Here is a 15,823-nt window from a genome sequence, read left to right as displayed (position 1 = left end):
GTAAATTGGAAAAACAAATAGAATAAAGTATGAGAAGAATAAATGTTGGGTAATTTAGATATTTCACTCAGGAAAGGTAATTTCACAGCAAAAATATCATAGGAATCTCATGTTCTTCCAAAAGGAGTAGAAAGTAAGCTACCAACTTGATTTTAGTGAAATGACATGGAATGCCTTAAACTGCTTTTAGGGATGGGGATTACCTTAGAAAATATGACTTGGATCTAATAGTAACCTTATAGAAGGGACTAGGTAGGAAAAAAGGTAGAAATTATGAGTCATGAATGCCTAAACCCAAATCTTCGCTGTGTGTTCCTGGGAAAGTCCTTTAATCACTCTGAGTTCCAGTTTGCTTGTCTGGGTGCTGGAGATAATAATAGCACCTATCTTTGCCAGGTTGAATTAAATTTAAAACACTATAAAAATAATATTTTTGTATAAATGCTGGCTATTCTTGTTCTGGACTTTTGCATATATTTGATTTTATTCTTTGGTCTCACATTAAAAACGTGGAGATAATCAGAGAAGTGACAAAACGTCAACAATTATAGATCTGCAATTATTAAAGAAATTGGGACCCTCTTTGCCAAAATGGAATAAAATCAACTAGAAAATGATTGCTTATTGTCTTCCCCATCCTTAGTTTTGTTTTATGACTAGTTAAAAACTAGTCCAGGATGATCCCCATAAGTTGATAAGACCTTGGGAAGACTCCCTATTAGGATAATTGAGGAATTAAAGTTTTAAAGGATAAGATTTATGAAGAACAGAAGAACCTAGGATTGTTCAGCTTGAAGATTGTGCTTTTAACGGGAGACTTAACAGTATATTATTTAGAATTCACCTATAGAGGGTAGAGAAGAAGAGTCAGCTATTCTCCATCCCCATTATGAAATGATTTAAGCAATACTAGGAATATGTTATATTCAAGAAAAAAATTTCTTAATTCTGCATTGGAACAGATTAGTAGAAGAAGTGTTGACTGATTCTTGGGTTTCTGTATCATATCTGTCTCTTGAATCATATAAGTTATGGACTAATTTATTCACAAGGAGATGACAAAATCATTTTTCTAGTGTCTTTCTATTCTTGTACAAGGTGATCAGTTAGGCCTGACTACTATTACTACATGTCTGGACACTATAAACTTAGTACAATATGTAGCTGTTCTTATTTTCAAAATCTGTTCACCTTTTGCTTCCATTTTGTCTCTTATTATGTCTATTGTTACCTTAGATACCATTCTTATCCCACAGACTACAGTGTGTTGTCAGTTATGGATATATAGGCATAAATATGCATATATACTTTCATAAGCATGTAAAATCAAATGAAAACTGCTTTGAATCCTGAATAATAAGAAAAATGCAGAAAGACCCCAAATTCTGAAGCATCATATCAAACCTATCCAAATAAATATGATTCTCTTATGTTTTACCAATCACAATACTTTTATTCATCCCACTTTTTATCTTTATAACATTCTTTTATTTCTTCCCTGAAGTATTTCAGATGATCCTCTCAAATAGTAATGGCCCTTTCAACTCAGACAGCATGAAGTATTTTTTTGCATTCCTTAAAAAAGTAATTCTTATGTATTATTTTCCATACATAATGTCACAAAATTCTTAAAGCCACTATAAGCTTTTGTAATTTATAACTACACAAAGATTTTACAATATTCCATTTTTGTTTCTTGCACCACTAAATGACTAAAAGCTCCATGAGGATGGAGCTATTGTTCACCTAAATTGTGTATCTCCCCATGTGCAAGGCAGAATGCCCTGTAGTAGATGTTTCACATATATTTGTTGAACTTATTGAGATCTGTGATTTTATTCTATGGATAGTCTATCTACCAGCACAGGTGGAGTTCTTCACTCATTTCAGTAGTCAGTCTGCATGAGTTGTATGGCAAAATCAAATCAAATCTCTATCTATTGGCCTTGTTATTAGCCTCTTCTCACTGGGCTTGATTGGCCCAACTATGAGAAGCACAGAAAGTCTTTCCAGTAAGTTCTTACCTACCAGAAAGGTACTGGGCCTTCATAGCCTTTTAAAGCCAAGAACCAGCTTATACAATGATGAGGCATTAGAGGAGAATGTTAGTGTAGAGGTAGTAATCCCCTCCAAATACATTCAACTTCTTGAGTTAAGGATCTATGCTAGTACATTTAATTGGTCTACAGTCATACCTGTGTTCTCATCGAGGCTCTCTTCAGATACATGCTCATTTTGATGAACCCACTCCCCATTACATTTGAAGAAAATCTGCATTGCGGGCATGGCTTTACATCTGAGAGCAATTGGATTGCTTTTTATGATATAGGCATCATCAGGCTCTTGCATGAAATGAGGCAGTGTCCCAGGTGCTGATGGAATGGACTCAGGTAGGGTATCACCATTGTCACTTCCTGTAGAAAATGAAAAGCAAATCAGAACAGAACCAATATTAGTCATGCAAATATTAAAGGGCAAACCAATTTTCACTTGGTTGTAAGGGAGCATGGTTTTGTACTTGAAGATGTTCACTTTGCAGCAATTCAATATATTTCATGCAGCATACTCTGGAATTCCATGAAGGGGTGAATTAGATACTAGATATACCGATTTAATTCAATAGATATTCTGCCCTCATCATTTGACTTAACTGTCACTCCAAACTTGTCAATGCCATATTAATTGACTCTAATATCCTTTTTTTAGTCCTTATTCATCTTGACCTCATTGTCAATCAATAAACATTTATTAAAGGCTTATTATGCTCTAGATACAGTAATAAGCAATGAGGATACAAAGAAAGGTAAAAGGCAATTCCTTCTCTCAAGAAGGTCACAGTCTAATGGGAAAGCAACATGAAAATAAATGTGTACATACAAGCTATCTAAAGATTAAATTGAAAATAATCAACAAAGAGATTATGCTAGAATTAAGGGCAATTGGAAAAGGCTTCCTGGTTGGGATTTTAGCAGAGAATCAAAGATAGCCAAAGAAACCAGTTTGGGGAGATGAGGGGAGAGGGTATTCTAGACAGGAGGGAAAGAGTAGGGAGATGACACGTTTTGTTCAAAGAATAGCAAGGAGACCAATGCTACTAGAGAGTCATACACATGGGAAGAAGTTTAAGGTTTAAGAAAAGGAGAGAGAGTTCAGTAGGAGAGGCATTTATATACATTGGGGATAATGTGCAAAGAGATTATGCTTTAACCTATGGGAGCTACTGATATCTCTGAGAAAAGGTATAGAGGGAAAAATAGAAGACTGTTCAAGACATATGAAAATAAAGGGCATGACATAAACAAAATTCAATTAAAATAAATTGAAAAGGGGCAGTCAGAGAAGTAGAAAGAGAATTAAGAGAAAGGAGTATCAAATAAGCCAAATGAATCCATGGAGGGGATGGTCATTAACAGTGACAAAACCTGTCAAAGAAGGTGAAGACTGAGAAAATGTCATTGGTTCATGATAACAAATATATTGATCATTGATAATGATTATATAGTCATTTACAATTTTAGTAATGCTTTCTTCAAAGGAATTCTGTAAGGAACATAACACTAGAGAGGCATTGGACATATTTTACAATTTGGAAATTAAAACAAAGGAATACTCATCATGTGTTGGGTATAAATTGGTTAAAGATAAAAACTTAAGAACTTAAAAGTTCCCCCAATGCAGAATAATCTAATTAGAGCCAGAAGAGATATCAATACTAAGAAAATCATCCAGTATCAATAATAGTACTATGATAATCTGACTTCTTTTTTCCTATTGTACTATGTACCAGAACAACCTACTAGAATGTTTTTCTCAGTTCAAACATTTTATTTACCTCTATATTCATATATCTGTATATATGTATTTGTTTTTGTTATTTAGTTGATTTAGTTGTGTACTATTATTCCATACCACAATTGGATTTACTTGGCAAAGATATTTTAATGCTTTTCCATTTCTTACTCCAGCTTACTTTATAGATGAGGAAACTGCGACAAAAAGCGTGAAGTGATTTGCTCAGGGTCAGTCAATCAATTAATTGTGCTCAGACACAATAAGTTCTGAGGTTAAAACTGAACTCAGTGCTCTATACACTGCATCACCTAGCTACTGTATATTTGTATGTAAGCATGCATGTATTTATTACAAGGCCATAGAATAGCATGATCTACTATGAGATGTCCTGGACCTTTTCTGATCTAAAGTCTAATTAGATGGTCAGGTTGTCCATGAGTTCTAAAAATGACCTAAGTAACTTCTGTGGTTCATGGACTGAGTGGGGAAAGTCCTTGAAAGTCTAAATTGAATTTATTTCCACCCCATGAAGACCTTTTGAGGCTGTATGCTTCGTGCTATGGATAGAGTTATATCTGGCAACTCAGTCCCTTCACACCCCTCCTCAGAACCATCCAAATATATTTTATTTCCCACTGCACCCACACAGAAACAAAACCTAAATTATACTAAATAGGCCAGGGACTAACTATACAAACCAAACTCAAACAGGCCCATGCTTATGGCCTGCAAGCTACAATTATAACTATTCTAGAAAGGGTAGGAAGAAGCAGATGTGTTTCTCTTATTACATTTAGGAAACTGATGAGCAAAGACAAGTAAAATCATTCTCTTTTCTCAAAAGGATGGTAGGCTATATGATTTCTAGTTTTCATCTCTGGGTGGTTATTTCTGGATACCTCTTTTATGGAAAGGACAGAGGTATAAGTCAAAGACTATTCAAAAAAGTCAAACTCATATGGCAGAGGACTTTGAGTTCCTGTAATCCAAAGAAAGAAATGGGGACACTGAATCCAAGAGAAGATTCATGATCTTTGCTTTCAGGTATAAAAAGAGTTGCTATTGGGTCCATAAGACAGAACTTGAAACAATGGTGGACATGTCAAAAAAGTAAATTGAAGTCTCATATAAAGAAAGAACTATACAAAAGTAAAATGCAAGGTAGTGGGTTTCCCCTCAATAAGTGGCTCTTCTCACTGTGAAATATTATAAAAATCTTTCAAATTTGAAAACTCCATGATCTTGTTAAATGACCACTATGTGCAAGTGCTGGGGACAGTAAGATGAAAGTGTTAGCCATTTCTCTCAAAGGACTTAAAACCTAATAATCTATTTCTCTCTGTCTCTCTCTCTCTCTCTCTCTCTCTCTCTGTGTGTGTGTGTGTGTGTGTGTGTGTGTGTGTGTGTGTGTGTGTATGAATGAATGAGAGCCAGAGACAGAGGCAGACAGAGAGAAAGGTACTGAGAAGGGAAAGAAGGGGGAGGGGGAATGAGAACAGAAAGGAAAAGAAGAGAGGAGGGTAGTAGAGAGAACAGGAAGGAAAAGGAAAGGGGGAGGTGGGAGTTGAAAGCAAAAGAGGAGGGGAGAGGGGAGACGAGAGGAAGGGAAAAGAAGGGAAGAAAGAAATCACTTTTAACTGGGGAGGAATCAGGTAACACAAAGCACATCTTCACATTCTCCCAAAGGAAGTTACCAAGTCTTTTTGGAATGGACTGCACAAAGGTGTAGGACCTGCAATTGTTGGAAATAATTCTGACTACTATAACTAGTTCCCCTGAGAACTGGTTAGGACTAGTACTAGATCTGACCAGAACCCTCCTTTCTTTATACCCATCAATATCACTCTGTGCAAATATGACTCCTTATTACTCCTGCTAAAGTCAATGACCGGTATCAGTAGGCAAGTCATGTGAAGAGTCAACATCACATACAGCAAAAGGCAATGATTTCTTGCTTCAAGTTTCTTTTGGGACCATTTCTAAATACCAAGAGGGGGCTTGTACTTCAACAAAATATGACTTCCTATAATTATATTTTGTGGAGGAGCGAATAGAAAGGATTCTGAATTCTGAAAGAGATTCTTGACAAACCAGTTCATGCAAACACTGTTCCCCACTAAAATAAATTAAACCTATAACAATAGCTGAAATCCACCAAACATAATTTTCCCCCTTAACTATGCTAACATAAAATAGACTTTGTGCCAAATAATTGAAGATAATGGAAGCTCTGGAATCAAAGTTTATAATGGAAAAACTAATGCTATTATAATTAATTGGTACTACCAAACAATCAATTAATCTTGAATGCTTTAAATACTAAAGACAGGACAGAGTGTATATGCTATGCAAATACAGTGAAGTCACTTATTTTTTTTTTAAACTCTCACAGAATGAAAGATGCAAGAGAGAACCACAGGGTTTTCCTTCTGACTTTAAAAAATTATATTTATAGTGAAGTTCATAAAATATACCATACATTAAATCATTTTATTACTGACTGCTCATGCCAATTTCTATCTTTGTAAATACCAAGTCCCTTCAGGCTTTAGTAAATCCATGCATTAGAGGAAATGACAAAGGCATTAAAAGATTTTATATGGGCATCAAAACTTCATATTCCCATCATCTGCTTGAGACTCTTCCAGAGCAGCAAGCATGCTGTTGCATAAAAGGGTCACCTGATAAAGAAGATATCCATAAACTAAATAGTGGTAGCATTAATGAGCAGTGACAGTACTAAGTTTCCGGCAGAGTCTCTTGCAAATGATATTGTTTTGCTTCACTATTAGTATCATCTCATGCATGACCAACCTGAAAATCTACATGAAACCAAGAGGGTAAAACAATAGTGAGTAAGTAAATATGCAACCTGGCATAGTCTGGCATGAAGAAAATGTCAGAGAAGGAACATGAATACATTACAGTAATTGACAAGTAAAAGGTGCCAACTATCCATTTAGCAAAGCGTTATACAAGCCTTTCTCAGATAAAGATTTCTGATGTTTTACCAAGATAAATACCTTTTAGATGCATTAATCATCTAGTCTTACTGGTATATATTAAAAAGTTACATGTTTTTCCTTCTGAAAGAGCTTCCTATATGAATGAAGATTATCAATAGTAAGTCTTCCTATGATGATCACATGCTATAAATTGCATGTTATATGTATTAATCATAAAATGCTAGTAGTAACATTCTGTATAATGTTATAGGAATAAGATATGGGGACTGGACTAGTGATTTCATGAGTGTAGGAGATTCCTAGGCAAGAAATATATTAATGGTTGTGGTGGTAGTGGTTGATGATGGTGGTGGAAAGACTGGTTATCTACTTGTGGTAGCAGTTATATGTAAATTTAAAAAAATTGATCCCAGGGTGACACATCTGCTGATGATGTGCCTTCCCATATACATACATACATACATACATACACACATATATATATACATGTATGTATATATGTGTATATATATGTATATATATATATATATATATATATATATATATATATATATATATATATATATATATAAAATTACCCTAAGATACAAGGAATGAAGCCCAGCCTTGTAGCTTGACCCAGTGTTGCCTGTTTGATTTCCTGAAATCATAAGGGATAATTTAATAAGGGAATAAGGGATAATTTAATGCTGGGAAAAAGAGAAGTAAATATGCGTTACTACTAGTATTTTATGATGAATACATATTATAGTTAATTTATTTATGAAGTTTATATGATAATTTATAAGTGATTTTAGATTTGAAACATCAGTTTTTGTATGCAGTAAAAATAAATGTACAATGTTCAAAATATCATGAGTTGTCATAATCAATTTAATACATTCCTTGATGCTTAATGCTTTAAAGATGAATCACCTTGAATTTAACTCAGCTGTTCTACACACTGAGGATGCAATATTGAGCTAAGTCTACGGCAGAAGTTTTTTTTTTCCATTTTGGTAGGATTTGTTAGAATTTGCTCTCTACTATAATTGGCTATGAGAACCTGTGATAACTTCACACTAAGAAGAGGTATGAGAGTAAGTATTTAATAGTGGAAAAATCTCCATACTAATGAAAAGATGGAGTCAAATGGAAAATCCAGAGTAATAGTGTCCTGACCATACTAAGAAACTCCAATGTAATATAACATATTCAGTAGGAATCAATCAAAAATCATTTATTGTGCAGCTGCTATATACTGAAAACTCTAGGGCAAGGGAATTTCAAAGAAATAAAAGACTGAATTCCTACAACAATGAATTTACAACCTGGATGGGGAGAATGTATACAAATAAAATGCTGGGAATGGGAACATGAAGGCAGTCCCAAACCAATAAATGAGTAATGTTCTGAAAGTTCATTTGGAAGTTAGTTGGTTGAAACCCCTAAATCATTCATCTACAACCAAAAAAGAATTATAAATGAGGCTTCAGTTCCTACACTGTCCCACAATTCAATTCAATAAACATTTATTTAAGTACTTACACTCTGTATGCCCCATGCTAGGTTCTGGGAAAAATACAAAATGAAAAGTAGCTGCAGCTTCATAGAGTTAGACTAGCAGAACCTTAGCTGTTATTTAGTAGTCTATGTCTTTAATTTTACAAAGGAGGAAACAAAGCCTAGAGAGTGAAAGTAACTTCATATAAATGGTATGTGGAATCCAAGATCCTCTGCTTCCACATCTAATGCTTTCACTACTACAATACACTGGCAGCAACCACTTTATATTCTTCTGCTGTGTGTGTTTGTGTGTGTGTGTGTGTGTGTGTGTGTGTGTGTGTGTGTGTGTATGTGCATGTGGGTTTGTATGCACAATATTTTTATAGTTAAGTACACATTAATTTGAGAAAGACTTTCTCTTTACTCTTGCAACAGTTACCCTTTCAGACCCATTTCATTTCTTTTCTAGGCTACTCTAACTTCCAGTATTTCCTCTCTTCAATCCATCATCCATCTAGCTTTCAAGTTAATAATCCTTCATCACATATATGAGCATACTATTTCCCTACTCAATAATAATAAGTACATTTTATCACTTCAGTGTAAAATACAAAATCCTAAGTCTGACAAGTAGAAGCCCTTCATAAGTCCTCCCCTAACTTTCCAGACATATTTCACATTATTCCTCTTTACACATTATACTTGTCAGCCATCCTGATCAAGAGACTCCTGAAACTGGTATATTCTAAAGTAAGTTTCCATGTCATAACCTGAAATGCACGCCCTCCTCACCTTCCCTTACATCATGGGTATCGATCTCAAATAGAAATGGGGGCAACTAAACATAAGAAGGATTTCTGGGGCTGGATATTGACTTAGAAAACTACACATTAATATTATGTTCTATTGTATTTTAATTTATTTTGGTAAATATTTCCCAATTAAATTTTAATTTCTCCAATGTGGCCAGATGGCCAAGTGTATGACACCTCTGCCTTAGAATATCTAATTTCCTTCAAAGCTCAGCTCAGATATGAATTATGTGAAGACATTCAAATTTTGTCTCCTCACATTATCCATAAACACTATATCTTCAAAGAAGACTGTAAGTTTCTAAAGGACAGAGATATTTATTCTCCCACCTCACACCATAAAGAAATACTGTAACTATACTTTGGATATTATCAGCTTTTACTAAATATCTGCTAAATTAAAATTTTTATTTAGATAAAAGTGATATTTGACAAGCAGGACTAATAGGACCTAGCTATAACTTTGGAATCTGAACCATTGTAGTCTAGAGGTTTAAAACTGTGATATCAGCAGCTTTAGGACCCTAGGGATCATAAATGTCTATTGATTTGAACATTTGTACTTCTTGGATCCATGATATCATTAGTACAGTACAAGTTTTGCGTTTAATGATACATATTAGAACCATTTCATGACATCTCATCTTAAATGATTCTTGGTCATATTTTCTCATGTCATCTTTGAAAGATACTGTAGTAGTTTGCAATTTTCTTCTTCAGCTCATTTTACATATGAGGAAACTGAGGCAAACATGGTGAAGCAACTTGCCCAGGGTCACATAGATAGTAAATGTCTGAAGTCAGATTTGAACTCAGAAAGATGAGGCTTCTGACTCCAGGCCAACACTCTATCCACTGCATTATTTAGCTACTCCATGGCATCGTTTGATTATGGATTCTTTTAACCTATATAGAAGTTAAATTAAATTATTATCTTGATATTTAAAAAATTTTCTATTACTATCTAGCCCTCAAAAAACACTGAAATGCAAATCATTTCTATTAGCAGTTATAACATAAAATTACAACATTACAATGATTTTAGATTTTTATTAATGTAAGGGCTCTGTGACTTCACTTGATATTTAAATATTGACCAAGAAAGATGTGGCATGTAAACAGTGAACTTGCTCACAAATAGATGATTAACTGACAAACACAGTTATTGGTAAAAGGATATATTTTTTTAATATTGCTTCACCACCTCAGAATCATTTTGATTCCTCTTCCTCCCTTCATTTATGCACATTATTATTTGCAACACCTTCTCTATTCTAATGGCAATGTCTCTTCTTTTCACTTCTACTACAATCTCCCTAATTCACACCCTATTTCTTCTTGTCTAAACATTTATTTCTTCTTTTCTAGCTCATGAATTGGGCTTCCTACCTCTATTTTATCTCCTCTCCAATCTTTACTCAATTCTACTGTTCTAGTAATCTTAATGCACCACTCTAATTACATCACCTTCAAACTCCATCAACTTCAGAGGCTCCCTATCTCCTACTAATTAAATTAGAAGCTCTTGACTGGTATTTCAGGCCTTCCATATTTTAGTTCTAGTGAATCTTTTCAGTAATGTGGCATGGATAGAATATTGGGCTCTACACATGAATAATTGTGTTAAACTATCTCCTCTGATTCTTATTAGCTATATGATCTTGGCCAAGTGATTAAATCTAGTCTTTTACAAAATTAAGAGTTTTGATTATTATAAACATTCTCTAAAGTCCCTTTTACTTCTAAATCTATGATCCTAATTATGTCTCTTTGGACACAATATATGTCATCCAAAATGAAATACTGTCTATTATTTTTTGTTAATTTCTTTTTTGTTTGTTTTTTTTACAAGACAATAGGGTTAAGTGACTTGCCCAAACTCACAAATTTAGTAAGTATCAAGTGTCTGAGGCCAAATTTGAATTCAGGTCCTCTTGACTACAGAACTATTCACTGGACCACTCAGTTGCCCATTTCTCTTTTTTTGTTCAGTCCTTTCTCGCCTCTTTATGTTTTTTCCATACATTCTCCATGTCCATAATGGACTGCCCCCAAAAGTTCAAATCTCTGTCTTTATATGCAGCCTCCTGCATGAATCTCTTCTGACCTTCCAAGTGAAAAATGATATTTTTTCACCTCAGTTTTCTTACATACCTTTGCCCAGAGCTCTCCTTTGTACTTTTAAGAAAAGTTTGGAAAGAAATTAAAGCAAACCAAAACAAAACAAAAAAAAGCTGCCAACAACAACCAAAAAGCAAGCAAACAAACAAACAAACAAACAAACAAACAAACATGTTAAGCTCTTACTATGTGCAAAGCACTGCTTTAGGCACTTGGGATAAAATTAAAAGATAAGCAGCCACCGAAATCAAGGAACTCACCTTCTAATAAGAGAAATCAGGAAAGGTCCCATGTTAGGGTGCAGCAGCTGAGAATATGTATTGAATCTTCTTTAATGTTATTCTCACTGATAAAATCATTTCCACTACTAATGTTGAACTATTTGATAGTGCCAGGGACTTTGGTAATGAGAAATTTCTTTTCTAGGTCTGCAGTAGCTGCAGCTACAGTTGCTAGACCACATCTTCATAAGTTTGTTTTGCAGAATAATGACATAGAAATGGAAATGGAAGTAAGGTCCATAGTCTGGGGTACTATCCTTCTCAAAGTTTTTAATTTTTGGTTAAGTTTATGAAAATTGGGGCCCTTCATTGTAGTGATCATTACCATTGGTGATTCCTTCAAGAGAAAGACTTGAAGCAGCATAAGTAAATTGGATAGAACTTCTGTTTCTAAGATTTTCAGATTCAGGATACTGGGCTTTATCCATCGGTAGGAAAGGGAGGTAGTGATGGTTTGACCTGCCTGGTATATCACCATTCTTCCCTCCTGAGTTTCCCACATGGAACTAAATGATACAATGAATAGAGTACTGATATGAGTTCAAATCCAGCTTCAGATTCAGATTAGCTGTGTGACCCTGGATAAATCATTTAAGTGCTACTTGACTCCTTTTCTTCAAATGTAAAATAAGTATTAAAAAATAGCACTTATATTCCAGGTTCTTATGAGGATCAAACGAGAAAATATTTGTAAAGCACTGAGCACATAATGCTATTAAATAAATGTATCTTTCTTTTTTACTTTTCTTCATCCCTCTTTTTTTCTTCCTTTTTACCTTCCTCTCTCTTCTTTCCTTCCTTATTTCCTTCCTTTCTTCCATTTTCCTTCTTCCCCCCCCCCCCCCTGCTTCTTCAACTAGGCTACCTTGTTTACCTTGCATCAAAGATATTTACACATATTACTTTTGTTCATGTTATATTGTAAGCTCCATGACATCAGAATCTTTGTACTCCTAGGGGTATGAGGGAGCAAGGGGTGGGGTTGCCTATAGTGGATAAACTTAATAATTATTTGCCTAGCTCAAATAATTAAAAAAAGATTTAAAAACAAGAATATAATATAGGTTTCAAACTTACTACTTTTTCCCCTTGGTCCCTTCCTGCCATACCAATCTGCATATGATGGCCTTTAGAAATAGCACTTCTATTTCATTGTCTGGAAATATACTGGCCTACAGCAAGATAGTTACAACCCTAGTCTCTTATAAACCATGTCTTCAAAGCTCAAGTTGCATCACCTAAAAAGAGTTGCATTCTCTGCTTTTTGCTTATGTAAATGTGACTTGTTTCCATATGGTTACCTAATTAGATAGGGAGTGCATTTGTACCCATTTAATGTGCTACAACAGCCAGAATTTTGCATACAAAATATTTTATGCAATTTATGAAATGTATATTCTTTCCCTAGGCCCCATTAAAGCTCTATTTTTTATTTTTTTATTTTTGAGCACTGAAATCATTTTACATTCTTTCCTTCCTCTAATAAAAATGGAAATTCTTTATATTGGTATATTTACAAATTTCACCTTACTTATCTTGGATTTCATATGAAGCCAACTAAGATACTAGTTAACTGAGTATATCAGTAACCCTTATGGAATTTTTCTTAAAAAGTGAAAACTAAATTAAAATGAAACATAAATCTTAATGGTCATGCTCTTACCCTAAAGGAAAGGTTCCAGATTTTGGAGATACTTAGGATAAAATGTATATTTCAATAAGTAATGTGTTATAGATGAAAGAATCTTGGATTTGGGTTCAATTCTGAGCTCATACCTTCAGTTGCTGTCACTTTTGGAATGGTGCCTTGTTTTATTAGGTTTCAGTTTCCCTTTTTGTAAAATATATGTCTATAGTCTCCCAAATGTCTAAAATTCTTTTGTTTCCCAGGCACTAATCTGGACAGAAAACTTGAATTAAGAATATATGATTCCACATGTATAAATATAGGCTATATGCATGCATTAAGAGTAACTGATTATTCTTTTTCCCTATTGAACTTTAACTTTAAAGGTCTACAGGATTTGGATAACAGAATACTAGCTAGATCACTGACTTGTTTAAGCTGAATTTCTCCCCTTCTCTAAAATAGCATCATGATTCTTACTCCCCCTGCCTTATAGAATTATTGTGAAAATCAAAAGTAGTGATGTTAAGTGGAAGATCTTTGAAATTTTAAAATGCTATAGGAAGGTCAGGTAAGTTATTTCTTTTGATGTACCAGATAGTGCAGGTAACTGCATCTTCCTATACTGTATTTCCATGTACTCCAATCCCCCAAGCAAAAAATTAAAGCTTCTAAAGTAGCTAAAATAAGAAAAAAACTTTATGAAAGATGGTTTTTTGCTGTAAGAGAGACCAATATAATGGAATCCAAAAGACAGATTTATAGGAGGTGTGTCTATGGTAGTGGTGGTGGTGGGGTAAATGGAGATAAGAGTGGAGAAGAAGATGGATAAGTCTCCATGCCTTGTCCTGAATTTTCTCTACCTTGGCCCAAATCTTCATCATGTAGACTCATTTTAACACTAGAATTAACCCCTTGGAAATATTCTTCACTCCTGTCATCTTTCCCTCTTATTAGATGGCTATTCCTTATAAAATCCATTTAAGTAGTATCCCAGGCTAGTCATTTCTTATTATCTACAGTTCCTTTTCCAAATAGGATTTTGTTTTTCTCCTACACCATTCTCTCCCTTTTATGTACTGCCTTCTTCCAATAGAATGTTAATTCTTTGAAGGAACTATCCTTACCTTTATCTTTCCAGGGCTTAGCACAGTATCTGATACAGAAGGACTCCTTAATAACTCCTATTTGAGTTTCTACCTTTCTGAGGTCTCTTGTCTCTCTAGATGGAGGGTCATAGGCAGTAGTGGTATTCAAATAAATTAACAACCAGTTTGCTGAATTGAACATAAAATTAGTTATCCATTCTGCTGAGCCAGTGCAAATCAACTGAATCTCACCATTGGTCATATGACCCCAAGATTATAGCCAAAAGTAGTTTTTAGATTAAAACCATAGATGCAATGGCTCTGTATCAAGTCATCTTCTGTGCCATGCCTTAGTCTTGAGACATGAAGTCTTACAGTACTCATTACGAAGACAATCTAGTAAAGTTGTTGTACATGTAGGCATAGGAGGAAACCAATAAGTCACTCTGATATAGACTTTGTAATTCTTCTTAAAGCAATCTCTCTTCCAAGGACAGAATCCAGAGATGACCTTTGAGAAACTGTGACTTGTTACAGAAAGTATTCAGAGAAAGAATGAAGTTTCTTTGTTGCATGGTGTGAAGTTTTATTTGTTGAGGTGGATGGCACAGGGGCAAATATTGTTGAGGAAAGAGACAACACTTTTTGAAAGATATTTATTTCCAGATTCCTGAACTAATGCACATGTTCTTTCTGACCTCAATTATTGATTGCAGCTGATACAAGGAAGCTTCTTAATTCTTTCTTTATGATCCATTGCATTACATGAGCATACATGTGCATACATTTTGTTTATGTGTCTTTTTGTGTATGAATATGCTTTGACAAGTTTTCAAATTCATTTGAAACAGCAGGATTTTGGAAAGGTTTTATCTTTAATTGTTTTTTCTTCTCATTTCTGACTGACATTTTTTAAGAAGAAGGCCATTCATATTTACATAAAATGGTTGTTTTAATAAAACCATGAGTGACAGAAAACAAAATAATCAAATGGCATTCTCATATTTTTCATTCTTAGAAATTACCTCTTAGAAAGAGCTCTGTGTTCAATGTTATACAAGCTATTATAATAGAGAATCTCAATCATGTTAAGACATTCAAAAAGAAATAGAAAGAGGAAAGAAAACAACAAACAAATGACACATTCTTTCTTGATGTAAGTAGGTCTGTATCTGTGTCAGGTCATATTTTAAAAAGCTTGATTATAAGCTTCTAGATACCTCTTCTGAAATTTGAATCATAGTGACATGTCATTTTGAAGTTGAATGGCATGCTTAGCATGACCAATTTTTGCAAACACACACACACACACACACACACACACACACACACACACACACAAGAACCTTCTGGGTAAAAACATTTGGGAAAGGAGAGAAGATGTAGGACTTCACATCTCTAAAGTCTTTGTATGGACTCTGGGGGAACCTTGACAGGATTAAAATATGATTAAATTTCCCTTTAAGCTAATTTGGTATCCAGCAAGTTTGCTAAATAAATGTGGTCAAAAATAATTTTTAGTTTTTTTTTTAAAAGGGGAAAGGTTATAAGGAAGGTCTGTTTTCAAACAAAAGTAACATTTAATAGACCTTGAGCTGAAAGAATACCTTCTTTAGAAGGACTTCAAAGAGTTTGATTGAAATGTATTGGA

At 34.2% G+C, this 15,823-nt stretch overlaps 1 protein-coding gene and 1 long non-coding RNA gene across 15 annotated transcripts in view; one reads left to right on the top strand and one right to left on the bottom strand.

Annotated features, from left to right (window-relative positions):
* UNC5D (unc-5 netrin receptor D) overlaps positions 1–15,823 on the bottom strand; it is a 789,424-nt gene that overhangs the window by 378,058 nt on the left and 395,543 nt on the right. For 9 of the 11 annotated variants that reach the window (XM_074208625.1, XM_074208642.1, XM_074208633.1 and 6 more), the window contains exon 2: positions 2,196–2,414. In XM_074208625.1, the coding sequence (XP_074064726.1) occupies positions 2,196–2,414 (219 nt within the window). Of the gene's footprint in view, positions 1–2,195; positions 2,415–11,436; positions 11,495–15,823 lie in introns of those variants that run through there. The other 2 variants (XM_074208669.1, XM_074208700.1) reach the window with 2 other exon arrangements.
* Positions 1–15,823, top strand: part of LOC141503464 (uncharacterized) — a 45,334-nt gene that overhangs the window by 546 nt on the left and 28,965 nt on the right. The gene's annotated exons all lie outside the window — the stretch shown is intronic.

This window comes from Macrotis lagotis, chromosome 1 (assembly GCF_037893015.1).
Source record: "Macrotis lagotis isolate mMagLag1 chromosome 1, bilby.v1.9.chrom.fasta, whole genome shotgun sequence".
Lineage (NCBI taxonomy): Eukaryota > Metazoa > Chordata > Mammalia > Peramelemorphia > Peramelidae > Macrotis > Macrotis lagotis.
This window is presented reverse-complemented; position numbering and strand designations above follow the sequence as displayed.